The sequence below is a fragment of the Panthera onca genome, chromosome D3 (genome assembly GCF_046562875.1).
Source record: "Panthera onca isolate mPanOnc1 chromosome D3, mPanOnc1 haplotype 2, whole genome shotgun sequence".
Taxonomy (NCBI): domain Eukaryota; kingdom Metazoa; phylum Chordata; class Mammalia; order Carnivora; family Felidae; genus Panthera; species Panthera onca.
In genome coordinates, this window is record NC_138350.1 from 21497194 (window position 1) to 21518217 (window position 21024).

The following is a 21024-nucleotide window of genomic DNA, read 5'->3' on the forward strand; positions in this document are numbered from 1 at the left end:
AAATGTATGCTGAATGAATGAATGTGAGAAATGCTCCAATAGGCATGGAGCCCGGTGCTGAGGGAGCCCAGGGAAGAAGATCTAAGCACAGATCATTCAGGGATCAGGCAGCTCACCTCACTTGACAGCTGTGGAAACTGAAGCCCAGAGACAGCACGACCCCAAATCGTTAGCGGCGTGACAGATGTGGAGAACTCTGCCCGGTGCCTGGCACATGGAAAACCACCACTTAGTGACTGCAGAGCTAGGCCCAGGAGCTTGTGGGCATCCCACATCTCAGAGTTGGTTCCCGCCAACTCTACGCTCCGGTCTCCAGGAGAGTAGAAAGCAGGAGGATCCCAGTTAGAAGGCAGAGGCCGGCTGCAGCAGGCCTGTTAAAGACACCTGGGAGGACTCTGCTCTGCACCTGACAAGGCCCCCTACCATGAGGGTCTGCTACAGGGTACAGAGCTGAGGGTCTCAGATTCAGCTCTGTGACTGAGAAGCCCCCAACTCCCACCTCTGGGAGGAGTTTTCAGGTTGTCCCAGCTGTTCTGCCCTAGTTAAAGAAAGAACCATTGCCTTCTGGCTTAGGGCAGGACAAGGCTGCCTTCCTTGTTGGACATGTGGCTCAAATCCTTATATAAGACCCTCCCAGGGACAAGATGTGGGGCCCATTCAAAGGAAAATAGTAGAATAGCCCCTTTACAGCACTTTACAGTTTAGAAGGCACTTTCAGATCTAGCTTTTCATTGAAGCCTATGGTGACCCTCTGAGTCAGGTGATTTTTTGAGGAACCTGGGGAGAGAAGTGATCCTGTAAGAATATGTGCAAATTTAGGACTTGCACCTAAGTCTCTGGCTTCTGGGCCCTATGCTTTCAGGCACCCATAGGCTGGGGTGTGGACTAGCCTTGGAGTTACCTACATAGGCTACCCAGGAAAACGTTTACACAGCAGGAAATCACCCTCAGCCCCCAACAACCCCCCAGGAATCTGCAGTTACCCATGATAAAGGCCTAAGTGAAGTACCCTTCTTCCAGTCTGCTTTTTCCAAGTCCTGTGGCTACCTGTTTCTCCTTCCTCCACTGAAACTTACCTATCTCTGGCCCACTATGGAAGGGCTAGTTAATCTGATAATATAAATCCTAGAATAATAATCTGGTAAATTCCTCTGAGCTGGTTACTAAGAGAGAACCCCTCCTCCACATCCCTACCTTTTCTCTATTCCCCTACCCCTGTCCAGCAATTCTCTCTCCCTGCTAGGTATGTTGTTCCCCTGTTCAAGAATCTGCAGTGGCTCCCTAGTTCCTTCAGGCATCAGCTCAATCTCACTGACTTGCATTCAAGGCCAAGGCCTATCTTGTTCCAGCATCCTTTGGGGCCTTCACTGCCACTCCTCCCCTCCACACACTTTCATTTTAGTCAAAGAAGCTCTGTGCTGTTCCTCAGACATACCTTGGCCCTCCTGCCTCTGTCAAAATTGCTTCTCTCTCCTGTTTCTTCCTGCCAGATCCTCCTGCCAGATCCTCCCAGGCCATCAGAACCCTGTTCCTGCTATTTCCAGGAACCTCTCCCTGATTTAACCAATCCAACATGAGCCCTGCCAAACAGTAGCCCCTCTCTCTTGAACTTGACACTGACTACTCTGTATTGCAGTGGTGACTATCAGGCAATGGCCTGGCCCAATAGGAAGAGCCCAGCATCCTTAGTCAGGCAGGTCCCAGGTGAGATCCAGGCCCCACTGTTTGCCAGCTGTGTGACGAGGGTGCTGTGCTGAGTATACCTTGCCAGGCAAGGTGATGTTAACAGCTGAAAGAAGGCTGCTGGGCCTAGGAGGTCTAGAAGGAACGGGGGGTCACTGATGGTTCTAGTCTTGGGAGTTAGTGCCCTGGGGCTAAATTCCTCTGTTACATGGCTACAGACGTGGCCAGGAGCACTGGACTGGGGTCTCTCTCTCTCTCTCTCTTTTTTTTAAGTTTATTTATTTATTTTCTAGAGAAAGAGTGAGCAGAAGAGGGGCACTGGACTGGGGTGTCTCTCTCTCTCTTTTTAAGTTTATTTATTTATTTTCTAGAGAAAGAGTGAGCGGAAGAGGGCAGAGAGAGGGAGAGAGAGAGAATCCCAAGCAGTCTCCATGCTGTCAGTGCAGAGCCCCATGCAGGGCTCGATCTCACGAACTGTGAGATCATGATCTGAGCCAAAATCAAGAGTTGGATGCTTAACTGACTGAGCCACCCAGACTCCCCAGAGCTAGGGCTTTTGACTGTGTTCTTGAGTGAATGTGCTACAGTGACTATTTAGCAATGAATACTGGGGAGAGGGGGTGTGCACCTCGGGGCTATCTGCCTTGACCTCTGGGCCTTGGTTGACTCTTCTCTAAAACAAGGGCACTGACCTCCAGATCAGAGGCCCCTAGGTGCGTTGTCCTCTGATTCTCTGGTGCCAGCGGGAAAAGGGTGGTGCTGAGATTGGCACAGTGGTCTGAGACCTGAACAGTCTCTTAAACCCTTCAACAAATATTTGTGGAAAACTCTACTTCCATAGGGCCAGACAGGAGAACTTTCTAGAAAGCCCTTGTGACCATGCAGAAGGGCCCTGACTCCAGCCTCCATGCTTCCTGTCCTTATCCTAAGCCTGCCATGCAGAGTTTCAGCTGCCTTAAGTTTTTTTCCAACAAAGTGGGGGAAGGAATGAAGAAATCTACCCTACCTGGGATGACACGGCCCTGACGGTGGAGGTGACAGCAGCAGAATGAGGAGGCAACAGTGATAGACTGACTCCTGTTCCTGCCTGCACCGTCCTCCAGGTGGTCAAGGCTTCAGCTCCTAACTGGAGCTGGGAGCCAGAGCACCTTTTGTGCCTTGGCTCCATGAGTATTTAGGCAACAGGCATGTCACCAGGCATGGGGACATCTCAGAGAATGAGGCCAACCAGGTCCTGCCCTCAAGGAGTTCCTGGTCCACAGGGAGAATGGCTAAGGCAACAGGTCATTCCAGTATAGTGCAGCCAGCACCACCACAGTGGTGCAGTCAGGAAGTTCTACACCCAGTCAAGAGACCTAATGACTGAGCAGGAGTCTGCCATATTGGAGGAGGCAGGAGTCCTGGAAACCATTCACTCCCCCCCTTCCTTCTTTCCTCCCTCTCTTCCTCCCTTCCTTCCTTCCTTCCCTCCTTCCTTCCTTCCTTCCTCCCTCCTTCCCTCCTTCCTTCCTTCTTCCTTCCTTCCTTCCTTCCTTCCTTCCTTCCTTCCTTCCCATAGTTCACTGAGCACTGTGGTAATCCTGGAGTAAAAAAACTGCCCTCATGGAACTTGGGGTTGGGGCCATGCTCAGACTGAGCTTGGGCTGTGGAGAAGTGAGAGGGGCTAGTAGGGGCTCAGATAAAGAATCAGGGCTTGGGGGTACATGCATGTAGGAGAGGCAGGGGTCAGGAAGGACCTTTGAGCGGTGGTGAGGGGTTATTCTAAGACCCTTGAGCTGGGGATGCTCTGTGTGGATGGCAGGGGTGGGGAGGTCTTCTCCCTTTTGGGGCCTCAACATCCTTGGTGTTGAATAATACTGGGACGTCTGCTAGGGTAAATTCAGACTGCAGGCAGAAAGTACCTTTGAAGACTGAAGGGCCACAAATGGATCTCCCTTGGGGAGGGCAGTGTATGTGTAGGAGAAGGGGTGGGGTAAAGAGCCCCCTTGCCAGACCCCTCAGGTCCCAGCCCAGCCCTGCCCAACTGCCCACAATACAGATTGGCAGCCTCTCTATTCCCTTACTCTTTCCTCTCCTCCCCAGCTCCCAGTGAGGAGGGCAGGAGTCTTCAAGGACTTCAGGATAGGAGGTGGCAGCCGGGGTTCCTCCCTTGAGGCAGCTCCTTGGCCCCTGCTGTTGCCTCTCCCCCTGAAGTAATGCAGTGAGAGCAAGGAAGCCTGGAGCCAAATCCCACCTTTTCAGAGGGCAAAGTCACCTGCCTTCTCCAGGTGCCTGTTTCCTGGGGAGAAAAATAATCCTTGCCTCTTTCCCAGGGCTGCTGTGAGAATTCCAAGTGAAATAATGGCTGAAAAAGTGATGGGTGCACAAATGTGGGGGATTATTAGTACTATTATGTGTTAATTCTGAAGGCACAACAGACTGGAGAAACTGAGCCTGCCCAGCTCCTCCCAAGGAGCCCACTTCCTCTTCACTTCTGCAGTCCATCCTGGCTTTGTGAAGACGCAAATCCCCTCCCCGCCCCACTTCCCACAACCGAACCCCCCTAATTAAGTCCCTTACCTTCCCAGCTATCATTATCTAATCCCTAAGCCTTTTCTCACCCGTCTCCAGTTGTCCCAGGGATTCAAATCCCTTTAGAATGAGGTGGCCCAGTTAGCTGTGAACCCAGAAGCTGGGGGCAGGGAGCAGGGACTTCAGGACTCCCCCCAAGTGGAGGGGACAGTGGAGGAGGGTAGGAAGGGTACTGGAGACCCTGCCCTGGCTCTGGACTAGCTGGCATGAGCCTGGAGACTTCCCTTGGGCAGAGTGGGTTTTCATTTCTACACCTGTACCCTGCATCCAAGATAGAATCCAGATTCTACAGTCAGACTTGCTCAGGGCAGGTCAGTGCCTTTGAGAAACAGAATGGCATGGGATAAGCGCCCCCTGACTCTGGAGTCAGACTACCTGGGTTCAGGTTCTGGTTCCATCACCTACCAAGGTTACTTGACCTCCATGCCTCAATTTCCCTTCCATTAGATGGCAATGATAATCTACTACCTCATATGCCTTTGGTGAGATTAAATGAGCTAGTTCATGCAAAGGGATCTTGAACAGTGCCTGGAACATATTAAATGTACTGGCTGTTTTTATTTGTACTTCTTATTTCTTCCCCCCATGATATTCTTGCCATTCAGATCTTAACACACACACCACCTCTCAGAGAGGCCTTTCCTCCCTTGGTACTGAAACTGAAGTAGCCCCCAGCAACCCACCCCCCATGCTATTTTATCTCCTTCATATGGCACTAACCGTGGCCTGAAATTACCCTGCTTGTATATGTGGTGATGGTTTCCTATCTATTCGGAAGGGCATTTGCCATTGCTGGTCCTGGTCACTGTTCCATGTCCAGTGCCTAGAACCCAGCAGGCGCTCCATATCCATTTGTGGGCAAGACCCAGCACTCACTCTGTCCCCCAAGGGCTGGGCCCAGGGAAGGAGCAGGCCCCTGGCCACCCCTCCTTTGGTAGCCCTTCCTCCCCCTGACACCACAGTTAAGATGCTGCTACTCTGTACCTCTGACCCTGCCCTGTGTGATCTTTGGAAAGTCACCACCCCTTTCTGGGCATCCGGGGGAGGGGAGGGAAAGGGCAATGTAACTAGACAAATTTTTTAAAATCTGCTTTTTTTTTAATGTTAATTTATTTTAGAGAGAGAGAGAGAGAGAGCACGAGTGGGGGAGAGGCAGAGAGAGAAGGCACCAGAGGATCTGAAGAGGGCTCTGTGCTGACAGCCCGACGCAGGGCTTGAACCCATGACCCGTGAGAGCATGACCTGAGCCGAAGTCGGATGTTGAACCTACTGAGCCGCCCAGATGCCCCAACAGTCTAAGAATTTTCTAAGAAAATTTGTTACATATCCCGGAGCTCATGCCTATTAAGTGAAAGGACCTCAAGGATCTCTGAGGTCTGAAAATGCAGCCCCCCCAGCCTAGCCCTCTCTTGTTGCCACTGGTCCTGAAACCTCCCATGGGGGTAGGGGCGGGGCGCACTCCCCTCAGCTAGGCATTGCCTTCCTGAAGGCCCTTTTTGAAAACAGCAGAGTGCAGCACAGGGCCCCAGCATGGTCCCCGGGGACTAGCCTGCCTCCTGGTGGCAGCTTGATTACATTGGCCCTCTTCCATCCCGGGAGGGTACTCCTGGGTGGCAGACACACATTCTGGATATGGACTTGCCTTCCCTGCCCTTCATCCTACTTCCAGCATCGCTCACGGAATGCTTTGTCCATTTTTATGCACAGCCTGGCATCACATTGAAGAATTCATTTCACAGCAAAGGAAGAGCAGCCATGGGCTTGTGCCCGTGGAATTCACCGGCCTTACCACATATTCTATTACTGGTGTCGATTCTAAAACACTTCACTGGCCCAACCCTGTTCCACTTGGGAGAACACATGCCATGCCTCACACTTTTGTTAACAGCTTCATTTCTTCCTAGGTCCCTGCAACTTAAGGGGGTGAAGGAGATAGGGTGCATTGGGGCCTCCTCCACACAGTTCACAGCCCAGCCCAGGGCTAGGAAACCTTGTAGCCCAAGACACAAGCCATTTGGAATGACAGCATGTCTGGTGAAAGCCTCCCCCAGCTCCAAAGTGTTTGGTCCAACTCCCATTTTACTTTACAGTTGGAGACACGAGCCAAGAAAAGGTAAGTGGCTTGCTCAGAAGAACATGGCAGAAAGAGTGACAGCCCTGCCCCTGCCAGCTCCCCACCCAGCCCCAGAAGTGAAGCAAGCTAGGATCTGAGGAACTTGGCTCCTCTGGAGCGGCCCACAGGGCTGAGCATCCTGTTTGTCCCTCCCTGAGAGCAGGGAAGCCCGAGGTACGGCACCAGGTCTAGCTGCCTGCCTCTTCTCCCAGCTGGGATCCCTTCCTTCCCTGTTGGGTCCTCTAGTCTCCTCCTCCTCAGATGTTGCGATCCCAAGCAGGACCTCTCCTGGCATTCATTCCCTGCAGTCAGTCTCCTGACCTTTGCTGCCTTGTCCCTGGGCTGATACTCCCTCCAGCAGTAGCTCCCATCTTCACTGCCCCTCTACCTGCCCCCCACCCCAACCCACCACACACAACAACAGAAGGGCCCTAGTTGGGCTAGGCTATACCCTGCCACGTTTACAAGCACTTGTCTCTTCGAGGGTAACTAAGGGTTACCCAGCGGGAGGACAGACCACAGAGGAACTCTGATTACTCACCAAGTTTACAGGGGCACTCAGGCTCCCACTGAGGGAAAGCCAGGATTTGTATATTCGTGGGGAAGCAGAAACTTGTTTCAGGCTGGTGACAGACACAGGCAAGGCTCTGTGCCTGGTTTGTGTATGTGTATTAAGGGAGCAGTGAGGACCCCTTGCCTGGGTGGGCAGGATGGGGGTTAGGGAGCAAGTAGTGGGAATGGGGATAGGCAGACAGTGGAGCCAGCAGCCTGGCTGATTACAGGGTGTGTCCTTGCAACCCTGTCATTGGGGCTGACAGATGGGCTGGGACATCCACAGAATTGGAGAAACAAGACTGTCAGTGGACACCAAGGAGACTTCACAGTGCATTTTGCAAATTATGGAGAATGCTTTTTTTAAAAAATATTTATTTACTTTTGAGAGAGCGAGCGATAGAGAGAGCATGCACACAAGTGGGGGAGGGGCAGAGAGAGAATCCCAAGGAGTCTCTGCACTGTCGGCACAGAGCCCCATGTGGGGCTCGAACTCACACACTGTGAGATCATGACCAGAGTTGAAATTAAGAGTTGGGCACTCAACCGACTGAGCCACCCAGGCCCCCCAAGAATGATTTCTTTGACATATGAAAGAATGTTAGTAACCTACGCAAAGAAATAAAGAATGATATAATGAACACTGATGTGATTTAAAAAGCAGAATACTCCTGGGTGCCCTTCCCCAATTATATCCCACAGATGAACTGAAGTTTGTTTCTCATTCCCTTGATTTTCTCTATAGTTATGTTGCAGATGAATTTATCTCTTAACAATATAGTCAGTCTTGCGTGTTTCTTCTTTAATTGAGGTGAAATTCACATAACATAAAATTAACAATTTTAGAGTTAAAAAAAGTCTAGTGGTACTTCGTACATTCACAATGTGGTGCAGCCAGCACCTCTATCTAGTTCCAAAACATTTTCATCACCCCGGAAAGAAACCTTATACCCGTTAAGCAGTTACTTACCATTTCCTCTACCTGCCCCCTGACCCAGTCACCAATCAGCTTTCTGTCTCTACAAATTTATCTATTCTGGATATATCATACAATATCTAGGCCTTTTGTGTGGGGGTTATTTCACTTAGCATAACGTTTTCAAGCTTCAACCATATGGTAGCATGGGTCAGTACTTCATTCCTATTTATGGCTAAATAATATTCTATTATATGGACATATCAAAATTTATCCATCAATCAATGGACATTTCAGTTGTTTCCACCTTTCAATCATTGTGAATAACACTGCTATGAACATTGGTGTACAAATCTCTGTTTGAGTCCTTGCCTTCATTTATTTTGGATATATACCCACAAGTAGAATTGCTGGATAATATAGTAATTTTACGTTTAATTTTTTAAGGATTTTCCATAGCAGCTGCACCATTTTACATTCCCATTCTTGATCCATTTTGAGTTAATTTTTGTATATAGCGTGAGGTAGGAGTCCAATTTCATTCTTTTGCATGTAGCTGTCCAGTTGTCCCAGCACCATTTGTTAAAGAGACTATTCTTTCCCTTATTGAATAGTCTTGGCACCCTTATTGAAAATCAGTTGGCCATAGATGTCTGGGTATATTTCTGGACTGGCAATTGTATTCCATTGATCTATGGATCGCTTTATGCCAGTACCACACTGTTTTGATTACTGTACTTTGTAGTATATTTTTAAATTGGGAAGTGTGAGTCCTCTAAATTTGTTCTCTTCTTTTTTTTTTTTTATTTTTTTTAACGTTTATTTATTTTTGAGACAGAGAGAGACAGAGCATGAACGAGGGAGGGTCAGAGAGAGGGAGACACAGAATCTGAAACAGGCTCCAGGCTCCGAGCTGTCAGCACAGAGCCTGACGCGGGGCTCAAACTCACAGACCGCGAGATCATGACCTGAGCCGAAGTCGGCCGCCCAACCTACTGAGCCACCCAGGCGCCCCAACTTCTTTTTCTTTTTAATGTTTATTTACTTATTTGGGATGTGGGGAGAGAGAGAGAGAGAGAGAGAGAGAGAGAGAGAGAGAGAATGAATATCCCAAGCAGGCTCCATGCTGTAAGTGCAGTCTGTCATGGGGCTTAAACTCACAAACCGTGAGATCATGACCTAAGCCCAAATCAAGAGTCAGATGCCCAACCCCCAAGCCATCCAGATGTCCCTGTTCCTTTTTTTCAATATGGGGTATTCAGGGCTCCTTGCAATTCCATACGAATTTTGGGATGAGTTTTCCATGTCTTCAAAAAAGGTCATTAGGATTTCAGTAGGGATTGCATTGAATCTGCACATTAATTTGGGTAGTATGGCCATCTTAACAATATTAAGTCTGCCAACCCATTAACATGGATGTCTCTCCATTTATTTAGGTCTTCTTTAATTTATTTCAGGAATGTTTTGTAGTTTTCAATGCACGTTTTTCAGCTCCTTGCCTAAGCTTATTCCCAGGTAATTTAATTTTTTATGGAAACTATCATAAATAGAATCGTTACCTTAATGTTCTTTTAAAATCATTCATTGCTGGTGTGGAGATACACAACTGATTTTTATGTGTTGATCTTTTACATTCTGACTTTTCTTAAAAGTTTATTTTGAGAGAGAGAGCATGTGCAAGCAGGGGAGGGGCAGAGAGAGAGAGGGAGAGGGAGAATCCCAAGCAGGCTCCATGCTGTCAGCCTGGAGTCCAGTGAGGGGCTCCATCTCACAAATCGGGAGATCACGACCTGAGCCGAAATCAAGAGTCGGGTGCTTAACCCACTGAGCCACCCAGGCGCCCTTAAATCCTGATGTTTTGGGGCTTAAATGATATTATTATTTGAAGACTTGCTTTTTGTGCCAAGCATTCTATTAGAATTGTCCATGATGATACGCACAACTAATACATTTGTTTTTCTCTGTTGCGTGGTATTTTACATAAGAAGATACTACAGTTTATCTCTTCTCCTAGTGATGACGAGTCAGGCTATTTTAGTCTTTTACTATTCAAGCAGGGCTGCTCTGCATATACCCAGGGAATGGTTCTCACCTGGGACTGCACATTAGAGTCATCTGGAGTACAAGTCTTTTGTCATTACCAGCAACAAGGCCCTACCTCCCAAGATTCTGTTGATTTGGAGTAGGGTTTGGGCAGCATTTTTAAGAAGATCCTTAGATGATTCTAATGTTCAGTCTGTGTTGAGAACCACTACTCTAGAGTGTATACCTAGGAGTGGGATTCCTGGGAGTGTACATTTTCAGTTTGATATGATGTAAAATCGTTGCCAACTGTATGGTACAACCAAGCCATACCACCCTCAATAGTACAGATTCCATTATTCCACATCCCTACCAACCCATGACATGTCAGATTTAAAATTTTTGCCAGTTGATCTCTCGTGTGATCTTAACTTGTATTTTCCTGATTACTGATGACGTTGAGCACCTTGTTATATCTATTGACCATTCTTGTTGTTCTTTTGTCAATTGCCTATGCGTACCCCAGGCCCTTAACTATCTATCCATTTGTACATTCTGCAGAGGAATCCTTTGGTTGCAAACACCTTCTCCCAGCTTGTGGCTTCCCCTGCCATTCTATTACAAGGTTCTGATTAACAGAAGTTTGTCATTTTAAGGGTGCCTGGGTGGCTCAGTTGGTTAAGCGTCAGACTTTGGCTCAGGCCATGATCTCACGGTTTGTGAGTTCGAGCCTCGGGTCGGGCTCTGGGCTGACAGCTCAGAGCCTGGAGCCTGCTTCGTATTCTGTGTCTCCCCCTCTCTCTGCCCCCTCCCTTGCTCACACTCTGTGTCTCTCTGTCTCTCCATAATAAATAAATGTTTAAAAATAAATAAATAAACATTAAAATAAAATTTAGAAGTTTGTCATTTTATTGTAGATGCATTTTTTCAATCTTTTCCTTTATAATCTGTTTTTACATTGTAAAAAATCTCTCCTGACCTTGAAGGAAATACGATAGCCTTTTATATTTCTTTCTAAAAATGTTTGAAGTATTACTTTTCATATTTAGATCTTTAATTCACACTGAATTGATTTTTTTGTGTATGATGCGCAGAAGAGGTCCAATTTCATTTCTTTTCCTTATGGTAAACTCATTTTCTTAGCACGATTTGCCAAACAGTGCATCATACTGGCCCTCCCCACTCCCCAACTGCAGCGCTTCCTCTGACATAGCCACATTTTACGTATGGAGGCCAGTTTCTGGCTTCTCTGTTGGATGTCTGTTTGTCTGTCTTTGGACTTACATCGGACTGTCTTATTCTCTCCATCTTATTCTTCAGGGGCATCTTGACAGTTCATCATCGGTGGTTTTATGGGTGTTCACTATAAAATTCTTTCAAATTTTCTGTATATTTGAAAATGTTCAAAATAAAATACTGGGGAAAGAGTGTTGTGGCTTATCTGGCCTTTGCCCTTTTATCAAGATACAGTTTTTATTTTTAAAAAATTATTTATATTTGAGAGAGAGAGGGAGGAGACAGAGAATGCCAAGCAGGCTCTGTGCTGCCCGCGCAGAGCCATACATGGGGCTGGAACTCACAAACCATGAGATCACACTGAGCCAAAATCAAGAGTAGGAAGCTCAACAGACTGAGCCACCCAGGCGCCCCAGGATACAATTTTTAAAAGGTTCAGATTTCTGACGAAGTAGTTCCCAGCAGCCACAACCTTTGGGAGAAAAGGATGAGTTTTAGGACGTGTGGACCTCTCACATTCCTTTAGGCATCAGAAATTGTTAGAGATGAGGCAGTGCTGCTCTAATATCACGCTCATTTTACTACCCAGGAAAGTGACCTGCCTGAAGACCCAGCCTGTGGGAGCCACTGAGGAGTTGTGTCTGCCCTGCTTTGTCTAGGCAAGCACCCCGAGCCCCTTTCTCAGCCCTTTCAGGACCCTTCCCCCATCTTCTTTCCACGCCAATGTCTGGTTCTCTGTCTCCTGGAGCTTGGTCTGGAGGAGAGATAGAAACCCAGGAAGGAGGGGGTTGTGACTTGACCAAGGCCACACCGTATGACCGTGTAACCGTTACGGCTGGCGCACAGCAAGGGCTGTCCCTTGTTCCTGCCCTTCTGGAGCCCTGATCGTGCCTCCGCCTCCCCTTGCGGCCAACTTTTTCCCTCGGTCTCCCCTGCTCTGGTCTCGGCAGGTCTGACAACGGCCACAGGCGGTGACCGCTAACTCTCTTACTTCCCACCTCTGCACAGACCTCTACCCGGGCTCCGCCCCATTCCGGCCTCCGCGGCCGCCGGCGCCTGAATTCTCCGCCGCCACCAGGGGGTGCGCGCGGCCCAGTCTGAGCGCTGGAGTCGCAAAGAACCACCCCCATCCTGGCGCCCCGCCCCGCCCCGTCCGGCCCCGCCCCCGCCCCTCCCGGCGCCCCGCCCCGTCCGGCCGCGGCCTCGTTCCTTACGTTCCCCACCCCCTCGCCCCCCAGCGCCCCGGACCCCCGGCTCCCGTCTCGTCTGCTCGCAGGGTCCGGCCATGGGCCCCGCCGCTCGCCCCGTTCTGAGGTCGCCCCCGCCGCCTCCTCCGCCGCCGCCGTCGCCACTGCTACTGCTGCTGCCCCTGCTGCCGCTCTGGCTGGGCCTGGCGGGACCCGGCGCCGCGGCGGACGGCAGCGAGCCTGCGGCCAGGGCGGGGCGGGGCGGGGCCCGCGCCGTGAGGGTGGACGTGAGGCTGCCGCGGCAGGACGCTCTGATCCTGGAGGGCGTCAGGATTGGCCCCGAAGCCGACCCAGCACCCACGCTGGGCGGTCGCCTGCTGCTGGTGAGCGCAGCCGAGCCATCTGGCTCCGCACCCAGATCTGGCCTTCATCCTGGACCAAGCCCTAGCAGTCCAGCGCCCCCTCCCCAGGCTGCCCAGGCCCCAGATTCCGGCTTCCAAAACCCGAGATCCAGATGCTCTCCCCTTCAAACTCGCTTCCAAACCCTGGCCTTGAATCCTCCGTGTGTCCCCTCTTCTTCCCCCTCCTCCCTCTGCCGATGGTCCTTTGCCCCACAGATGGACATCGTGGATGCTGAGCAGGAGGTGCCGGTAGAAGGCTGGATTGCAGTGGCATACGTGGGCAAGGAGCAGGCGGCCCACTTCCACCAGGAGAGTCAGGGCAGCGGCCCGCAGGCCTATCCTAAGGCCCTGGTTCAGCAGGTGCAGAGGGTGTAGGTGGCAAAGGGGGCTGGAGGAAGGGGTTTCAAGGCATCTGCTAGAGCCAGACTACCATGTGGGCCCCTAAGGAGCTTCCAGAGAAACCCTGGGCCTGGGTGAGGCAAGGGCCCCCAGTTTGTAGAATTGAGTCAGTGGAAGCAGGGAGGTGGGAGGAGGCCAGAGAGTGAGGAAACTTCATCAGGCTCTGAGAGTATCAGATGGGGAGTTCCTGCCCAGGGTCTAGGGGCAGGCCCTTCCTGCTAGGACCAGGGAAGGCACAGAATCATTGGAGTCCCACAGAGCATCTGGGGGAATGGCAGGAGGAATAAGAGTTTCTGCCCTTGACCTCAAAGAGTGTACAGCCAGTCTGTCCAGAGGAAACACTTGCTGCAGAGCCAGCAACTAAGAACCCTGTCGTGGGTGGTGAAGCAGGTGTGTGGGCAGGGTGCCTGCTAGCTTCTGCCTTTGTCCCCTTGCAGATGCGGAGGGCGCTCTTCCTGGGAGCCTCTGCCCTGCTCCTCCTCATCTTGAACCACAACGTGGTCCGAGAGGTAAACGTGTTCAGGCAGTGGGGGTGTGCAGGCCAGGGAAGAGGGGACCAAGGCCAGCTGACCTTCTTGTCCATTAACAGCTAGACATATCGCAGCTTCTGCTCAGACCAGTGATTGTCCTCCATTATTCCTCCAATGTCACCAAGCTACTGGAGGCACTGCTGCAGTGAGTTGGGGTTTGGGTTCCAAAGGACTGGGCCTGGGAGCCTGGGTACTGAGGGGTCCCTGAATCTGCCATGGTTCAGAGGTCTCAGGACCAGGGATTTTCTTGTTAACCTTAAAGCTATAGTCTCTTAGTCTGAAAAATGAGTGAGGGGACTGAAAGAAGATACCAAGGCCTGGAGCAAAGAGACAGCTCTAGGGACAGAGGGGAATTGGCTCTAGCAAGGAGGAAGCTGGATTCCTGATTGACGGGTTCTTTCTGGGACTTGCAGGCCTCCCTGGCCTGGCTGATACAAGAACTGGAAAAACCAATAGCCAGGAAGGACCTAGAAGCCAAAGCAGAAGGGCTGTGGGAGGATACTTGGGGCATCCTTTTTTTTCTACAAGGCTGGGGTGGATGGGTCTGGGCCTCTTCTCCCAAGAGTCCTTCCGTCTGGCCCCTCTGTGGCTTTCCCTTCCAGGAGGACCCAGGCCACAGCTGAGATCACCAGCGGAGAGTCCCTGTCAGCCAATATCGAGTGGAAGCTGACCCTGTGGACCACCTGTGGCCTCTCCAAGGATGGCTACGGAGGATGGCAGGACTTGGTGTGCCTGGGAGGCAGTCGGGCCCAGGAGCAGGTGGGTGCCTGGGGGGAGGAAACTCAGGTGGGGCCGCACACATGCCTTGTCTCAGATCCTGTGGCCTCTCCTCGCCTTGGTGACCAGGAGCACTTCTTCCACCTCCCAGGGCTGAAATGAGTGTTCATTGACATGGTGGGTGCTCCGTGCAGTGCCTGACCGGGGTCATGCACAGTGTCAACTACTATTGTCATGTTATTCTCCCGCTCAGAAGCCCTCTTTGGCTGCCCATTGCCTACAGAATAAAGCTCAGACTTCTTAGTCTGGCTTTCACAGCGCTCCTAATTACTCACCTATCCTTTCTTTTCTAGCTTTCTCCTTATATTCTGCATCCTGTGCCATTTACTGGCCTTCACACATACCCTGGTTTCCTGCCGCTAGGCCTTGCCCATGCCTGCTCTTTTTCTCTGGTTCCATATGTCTCTGTCTGCCTGCTTTCTTTGGAAAGTTTCCCTCACAACCTCCGCTCACCGTTCCTCTCTCCTTCTTCTAAATCACAGCAGTGCCTTGTCAAGCCCTTCACAGGGTTCTTAGGACAGGCCATCCCGTATATGTGTTGGGGAATGGGTGTCTCCTGAAGGCTGGGGCTATGTCTTACTTATCTCTGGATTTCTCAATGCTGGGCATCGAGAGGGTTCAAAGGTACTCCATCCATAAGCATTTCTCGAATCTCTACTCTTTGCAGGGCAGGCATGTCCTGGTCTCCTGGTGGGCAGCCTCCGGTAGATGTTGGTGGATGTGGACCATGCGGGGCAGCTTCAAGTCAGGCAGACTTGCAATTTTAGCTGAGTGATCTCAGGCTGTGTGTTTAACTTCTCTGGTCTCATATCCCTCGCTTGTGAACCAAGGCCAGCGCACAGCCACAGGGTTGTCAGGGAGTCGTGTACCTAAAGCTCGCGGTGGGCATGGAGCAGATGGGCAGGTGCTGCTACCCTGAATATCTTCACTATTAGAAGTTCCTGAATGAGTTAGCAGTCATCAGATAACTTTTGAGATCTTAGGACACTTAGGGCTCCATGAGAAGGGCTGTGGAGGGTCCAAAAGACCTGAGACACCTGGGCTCGGTCCTGAAGGGCTCAAAGATGAGCAGGGCTCTCTCACACAAAAAGGCCTCTGCAGTTCAGCCCAGCTTGTGGTATTTACTGTTTGAGCAGCAGGAACTGAACCACAGTTCTGTGAAGGGAAGGAGCAGCCACTAGGACTGGTAGAATGGAAGGGCTTTCTGGAAGAAAAGGGAGCCCCACCGTATTTCCCCCTGGAGGGCAGCCCACTCAGACCTGTGGGTGGGGCAGACATTTGATGAATCTGACAGCTTCCTGTCAGATGAGAGGAAGTGCCTGTAGAAAGACTGGAGATAGGGAAGGGGCAGGCTGGGCAAGGGGCCTGGAGCTGGGAATGTATGCAGTCTTCAGGTCAGTCTGGCTGGTACAGAGGGCAAAGCTGAACAGCCATGCTGCTGGCCACCGTGGACCCATACAATTGTTGGCTAGCCATGATAGCTGAGGAATCTTAAGGGTGGCTGAAGCCAGCTCTCAGCCCCAACCCCAGGGCCTAGTCACCATCCTTCCAGCTTCAAAATCCAGAGCTGCAGCACCCGTGTATCAGAAAGGTCAGATGAACCACTCCCTTACTGCTTGGATGGACAGACCCTGCCCTCCCTCCTCACCTGGGGGTCCCTAAGATGGGCTGAGCCTGGGGAGGCTGGTCTCCAGCCTGCAGCAGCGCTCCAAGGCGGCCATGCCCTCCACCCACCCAGTGCCCACAGGCTGCTCCAAAGCCTGGAAGTCCAGGTTCCACCCTGGAGAGCTTACATTGCAATGGCCATGGAGTCCTGCCACGTGTCAGTCTGGCTCAGCAGGGTAGCTCCAGCCCTGGGCTCCAGCCCTGGGCCCCATTTGGGGAGGAGATAGGCCATGGCTGTCCCTCTGCTGGGTTGAGCATGGGGCTGGTGGTGGGCATCGGCCCTTGGGACACAGCAAATGCATCTGAGCTCAGCCTAAGGCGCTGTGGAAAGCTTCCTGGAGCAGGTGCACAAGGGAGACAGGGACACAGAGACCACAAGGGAGAGGGTGAGGAGTGGGAAGCTGGGGCTCACTGACATCTCTTGATAATGGTCTCTCGGGTGCCACCGCTGAGCAAGATTAACATCTTGTGACACTAGTGACACCCAGCCTTATCCAGAGTGGTGTTCTCTTTTGGTAGCAAATAATTTCTCGGCCTCTCTCCCCCAACATGATGATAGTTGAACTTCATTGTTGGCTGAGGAAGAACATGATGGCAGAAAGCTACTAGGAATGCAGAAAGCTTTTAAATGAATACATTCATTCCTCCTAACATATCCAAAGACCCTGTGAAAAGGTGAGCCTGTGTGGGTGAGCTGGCTGGAGTTTGCTTACTCTGCTGCATCATTCCCTGAGCCAGCTGTTTTGTAGTCAAAGTCCAGCTGCCACATTGCTGTGGGGGGAGTTCAGTCAAAGTCACTATGTGCCCCAGAACTCTGAGGCCCTCAGGGGACTCTCAAAGGCTGAGGCAGGTCAGATGTGGTTCCCTCCCACCAGCGGGACCACCAAGGGCGGCGGCAGGGAAGTACACACTAAAGAGTGTGAGGAGGGCTTGGCTGGGCAGGGGGAGGCGAGTGGGAGCATTTGCTTAGCCCTGGTGGTCAGGGAGAGCTCGGGAGCAAGGGACTTCCAAAGGCATTAGCCAAGGGAAGGGGTGAGGAAGAAAAGGGAACATGAGAAGAAGCAAGGAACAGAGTGGGTGGAAGATCTAGGGCCTTGTCAGAGGGCTGCTAGAGGAGTTTGGGTTTTCTCCTGAGGGTGGGGGCATTGCAGGGAAGAGTGTCCAGCAGGGGTCCTCCATGATCAGTTTGCAGGTGAGATCCTTGTGGCTGTGGGAAATGGGCTAATGAGGCTTGAGCAGGTCACCCAAGGAGTGGAGGGGTGGGACGGAGGGAAGGGATGCATGAGACTCCTAAGCGTGAAGCCACAGGGGACCATGTGAATGTTCTGCCCACACAGAAGTGGGTAAGTGATGGCGCTCAAGAAAGTAGACCAGGAGAAGTGTGGGTTAGGGATTGGGATGGGAAGGTGAGCTGGGGAGGGGCTGGGGAGTCTGTAAGGCTGCCAGAGAGAAGCTTCCAAGTATGCAAAACATACTGAGTTTGTTGCCCAAGAGAGGCCTGGGCTGGGGACACATGTGGGTCCCCTCAGCTGCTGGACGAGGAGTTGTGTAGACAGCCGGGGCAGACCCTGGGAGCACACAGATGGGAGGAACAGAGGCTTCAGAAGAGGAAGCCAGGAGCCTGCAGGGACACAGTGCCAACGGACCTTACCTGCCTGGTCCTTTGAGGGGATTTACTGTGGGAAGAGTGTGGAGTGGCCCCAGGACCCCTGACACTCTACTCCCCTCTCCAGAAGCCCCTACAGCAGCTGTGGAACGCCATCCTGCTGGTGGCCATGCTCCTGTGCACAGGCCTTGTGGTTCAGGCCCAGCGGCAGGCGTCAAGGCAGAGCCAGCGGGAGCCCGGAGGCCAGGTGAGAGCCAGCTCCTGGGAGCCCCAGTGCCCCCAGACCTCCAGCCTACCCTTTAACTGTGTCTGCCCTCCCCCAACAGGTAGATCTGTTCAAGCGCCGTGTGGTGCGGAGACTGGCATCCCTCAAGACCCGGCGCTGCCGTCTGGGTAGGGCAGCACAGGGGCCCCCAGAGCCTGGTGCTGAGACTTGCGCCGTGTGTTTGGACTACTTCTGCAACAAGCAGGTTAGTGCCCTGGACAGAGGCCAGCCATCAGCTGACCCATGATGTCTCTCACTCCACTCCTGAGAGACCCCAGAACCATTCCGACCGGGCCCTTATGCTCCCAGCCCCCGCTATAATTAGGAAAGCAGAATGGTGGGTGGGGGATAGGCCACAGGATTTTCATCATTTCCCCAGCTCAGGTGGGGGCCAGGCATCCCCACTTGGAGGCTTGACTCTGGGGCCTGAACTCTTGCCTCACCCCCTGCAGTGGCTCCGGGTGCTGCCCTGTAAGCATGAGTTTCACCGAGACTGCGTGGACCCCTGGCTGATGCTCCAGCAGACCTGCCCTCTGTGCAAATTCAATGTGCTGGGTAAGCACCAAGGGTGGGGACCCTTGGCTGGCTATATACCTGCTTCCCACCTGACCCTTCCTTCCTGTTTTTTCCTCCTTTTCTGCAGGGAACCGCTACTCAGATGATTAGCTGCCGCAGCTGCATCTCTGCATGTGGGCAAGGGACCCTCCCGCCTGCACCCTGGCACTAGGCCTGGGCTCGTGGAACACAACAGCAGATGGACGGGAAGCTCTGCTGGTGGGAGGAAGGATAGGGACCTCCCCTCCTGGGGGGGCAAGGCACCCCATCATATTTGTACTGGGAAGGAGGGACCACAGCCCCCAGTTAAGGATGCAGGGTCTGGACCTGCCAGTCAAGAGGGAAAAGCCACTTTGGGCCCCTTCTCTGCCATCCTGGCGTGTCTGTGTCTGCCCTCCCCACAGACAGATCCCATGACCCTGGGTGGGAACCCTGGAAAGAGGGTGTGGGGCAGCGCAGCTGTTCCCAGGGCTCTGGCAGCTCTCTGACCTGCCTGTCCAGGTATCCCTGGGGGCTGAGGCTGCAGTGGCTGGCCAGGCTTTATGCTTATTTATTGGGGTTTGGGTTGTGGGAGGAGCTGTCCAGCCTTGGGGACACCTCTTGGTCAAGGCTGTGATGGTCAACCCAGAGAGGCCCTTCCACTGATACTGCCCTCAGCCCTTGGACACTGGGAGCTATGAGTGCTACTGCCTGTCCAGCGGGGTTCCCTTCCCAGGCCTGGCTGGGATTAGAGGCCTCAAGAGCCATCAAGTCCTGTGCTTCTTGGCCGGGCTATAGGTTGCCGACCAGGATACTTGAAGCTGCAGGATAAATGTGGTGCATCTTTTAGGGGCAGCCAGTTTTTTTAGATTTGGGGTAGGGGGGAGGTTTAATATTGAAGTAAACATGGATATATTTTAACATAAGCTATCAGATTTGTGTGGATGTTTTAAGACAGAAGAGTCACTTTGGGCTCTACTGTGTGGGAGGTGGATTTTAAAATGGGCCCCAAGATCTCCCAGCCTTCCTGAACATCCCCTGTTATAAACCTGCAACTATGAGTCTAATGGATTTAATTCCCATGATTAGGTTATGTTATATGGCACAGTTGACTTTAAGGTAGAGAAAGTATCCAAGAGGGCCTAACCTAACACGAGAGCCCATTAGAAGCAGAGAGTTTTCTCTAGTTGATGGAAGAAGAAGTCAAAAGTTGAAGCAGGAAGGGCATTCAATACATGAGAAATTCTCTGTTGCTGACTTAAAGACAGAGGGGGCCATTTGGCAAGGAAGACAGACAGCCTCTAAGAGCTAAGAGTGGCCCCTGCTGCCAGTGGCCAGCAAAGAAGTGGACCTCAGTCCTATAGCTGCAAGAATCAGAATTCCTCCAACAATCAGAATGAGCCTAGGAATGGGTTCTTTCCCAGAGCTGTCAGAAAGGAATGTAACCTGGCAGATATTTTGATGTGTCTCTTCTAAGATCCTGAATGGAGAACCCAGCCACAGGGCCTGGACTTCTGACCTACAGAACTGTGAGCAGAGGGGAGCTAAGCTGTGACAGGTCCTCCCCCTGGGGCCCATGCCTCCTACCTCAGGGATCCCACCCCAAGGGCTGGCTCTCACCTGTAAGGGACAGGGCCAGGGCATCCCAGGACCGCCGGGTTTCACAGAAGCGAGAGTCGGGCAGACAGTGGCCATGCCAGTTGAGCTACACACATGGCCCCTCTCAACCCTTCTCTGTAAATTGAGGCACACTACCTGCTGGCCTCCTCACCAGGGGAAAATGTCACAGGAAGCTGAGAGTGCCTACCCTGAGAAGTCCTCAGTAAGGCCTTAGAGCTTATCCTTCACTGATGAGGTAACTTAGGGCAGGCTGGAGGCTTCGTGAGGAAAACTGGACCATGGGCCTGGTGTGGCTGGTAGCATCTATGCCCAGGTCTTAGGAGACAGGCCTGGGAAGCCAGGGCTTGCTGGGTGTCTGATTAGATGAGGCCTTGCCCTGCCTTCTAGGAATCCAACCTCCTGGATTTAGAAAACGCCTACATTTCTTGAAGGTGAACAGATCCTCAGTAAAAGGAGGGCTGCCTTTCTTGGGTCCTTAATGTCCTCATCCCAGATTCAGAGCTGGGGCAGGAGGTCCCAGGCAGGCCCAGTCTGGGGATGCGGAAGGCTTCCCTGCCCTCTGCCTGCTTCTGTGAGCCCAGAGCCGGGACCCTGTTCTCTGACACCCTTCTGCCTCATACATCCTCACTGGGCCTACCTTGGCAGCTGCTCTCCTTCCCTGACATACCCCCTACCCTGACCTTGCTCTTCATTGGTAGGAATCACCGACTCCACATCACCCTTTTGCCCTTGCTGTGGGCCTTTCACCTGGCCCAGGTACTGGAGCTTCTTTCTGTCCTTGGTGTGCCCTCTTCTCCCATTGCCCTGTCAGGACAGAGGCAGGTAGCACCCATTTACTGAGGGCCCACAGTGTGCCAGGCCTCTCCTGGCAGGTGACCTGCATGACTGGGGACTAGGTGGTCCCTGCCCAGAAAGGGGAAGGAAGGACTCTTCCCCTGGCTCAGCCA

The 21024-nt window shown here is 52.1% G+C and overlaps 1 protein-coding gene across 1 annotated transcript; it reads left to right on the plus strand.

The window, feature by feature from the left end:
- Positions 1-12287: 12287 nt before the first annotated feature.
- RNF215 (ring finger protein 215) lies at positions 12288-19387 on the plus strand. Its single transcript, XM_060612735.3, has 9 exons — positions 12288-12663; positions 12898-13041; positions 13518-13589; positions 13670-13755; positions 14213-14369; positions 17786-17905; positions 17985-18128; positions 18376-18478; positions 18567-19387. Exons 1-9 carry the CDS (start codon positions 12379-12381, stop codon positions 18587-18589), a joined length of 1134 nt encoding a protein of 377 aa, XP_060468718.1. The 5' UTR covers positions 12288-12378; the 3' UTR covers positions 18590-19387.
- The last annotated feature ends 1637 nt before the right edge of the window (positions 19388-21024 follow it).

Coding starts and splice junctions, on each gene's coding strand:
- RNF215 (XM_060612735.3), top strand. CDS start 12,379: ATGGGCCCCGCCGCTCGCCCCGTTCTGAGGTCGCCCCCGCCGCCTCCT. Junction 13,042..13,517: donor CTAAGGCCCTGGTTCAGCAG/GTGCAGAGGGTG, acceptor GTCCCCTTGCAG/ATGCGGAGGGCGCTCTTCCT. Junction 18,129..18,375: donor ACTACTTCTGCAACAAGCAG/GTTAGTGCCCTG, acceptor CACCCCCTGCAG/TGGCTCCGGGTGCTGCCCTG.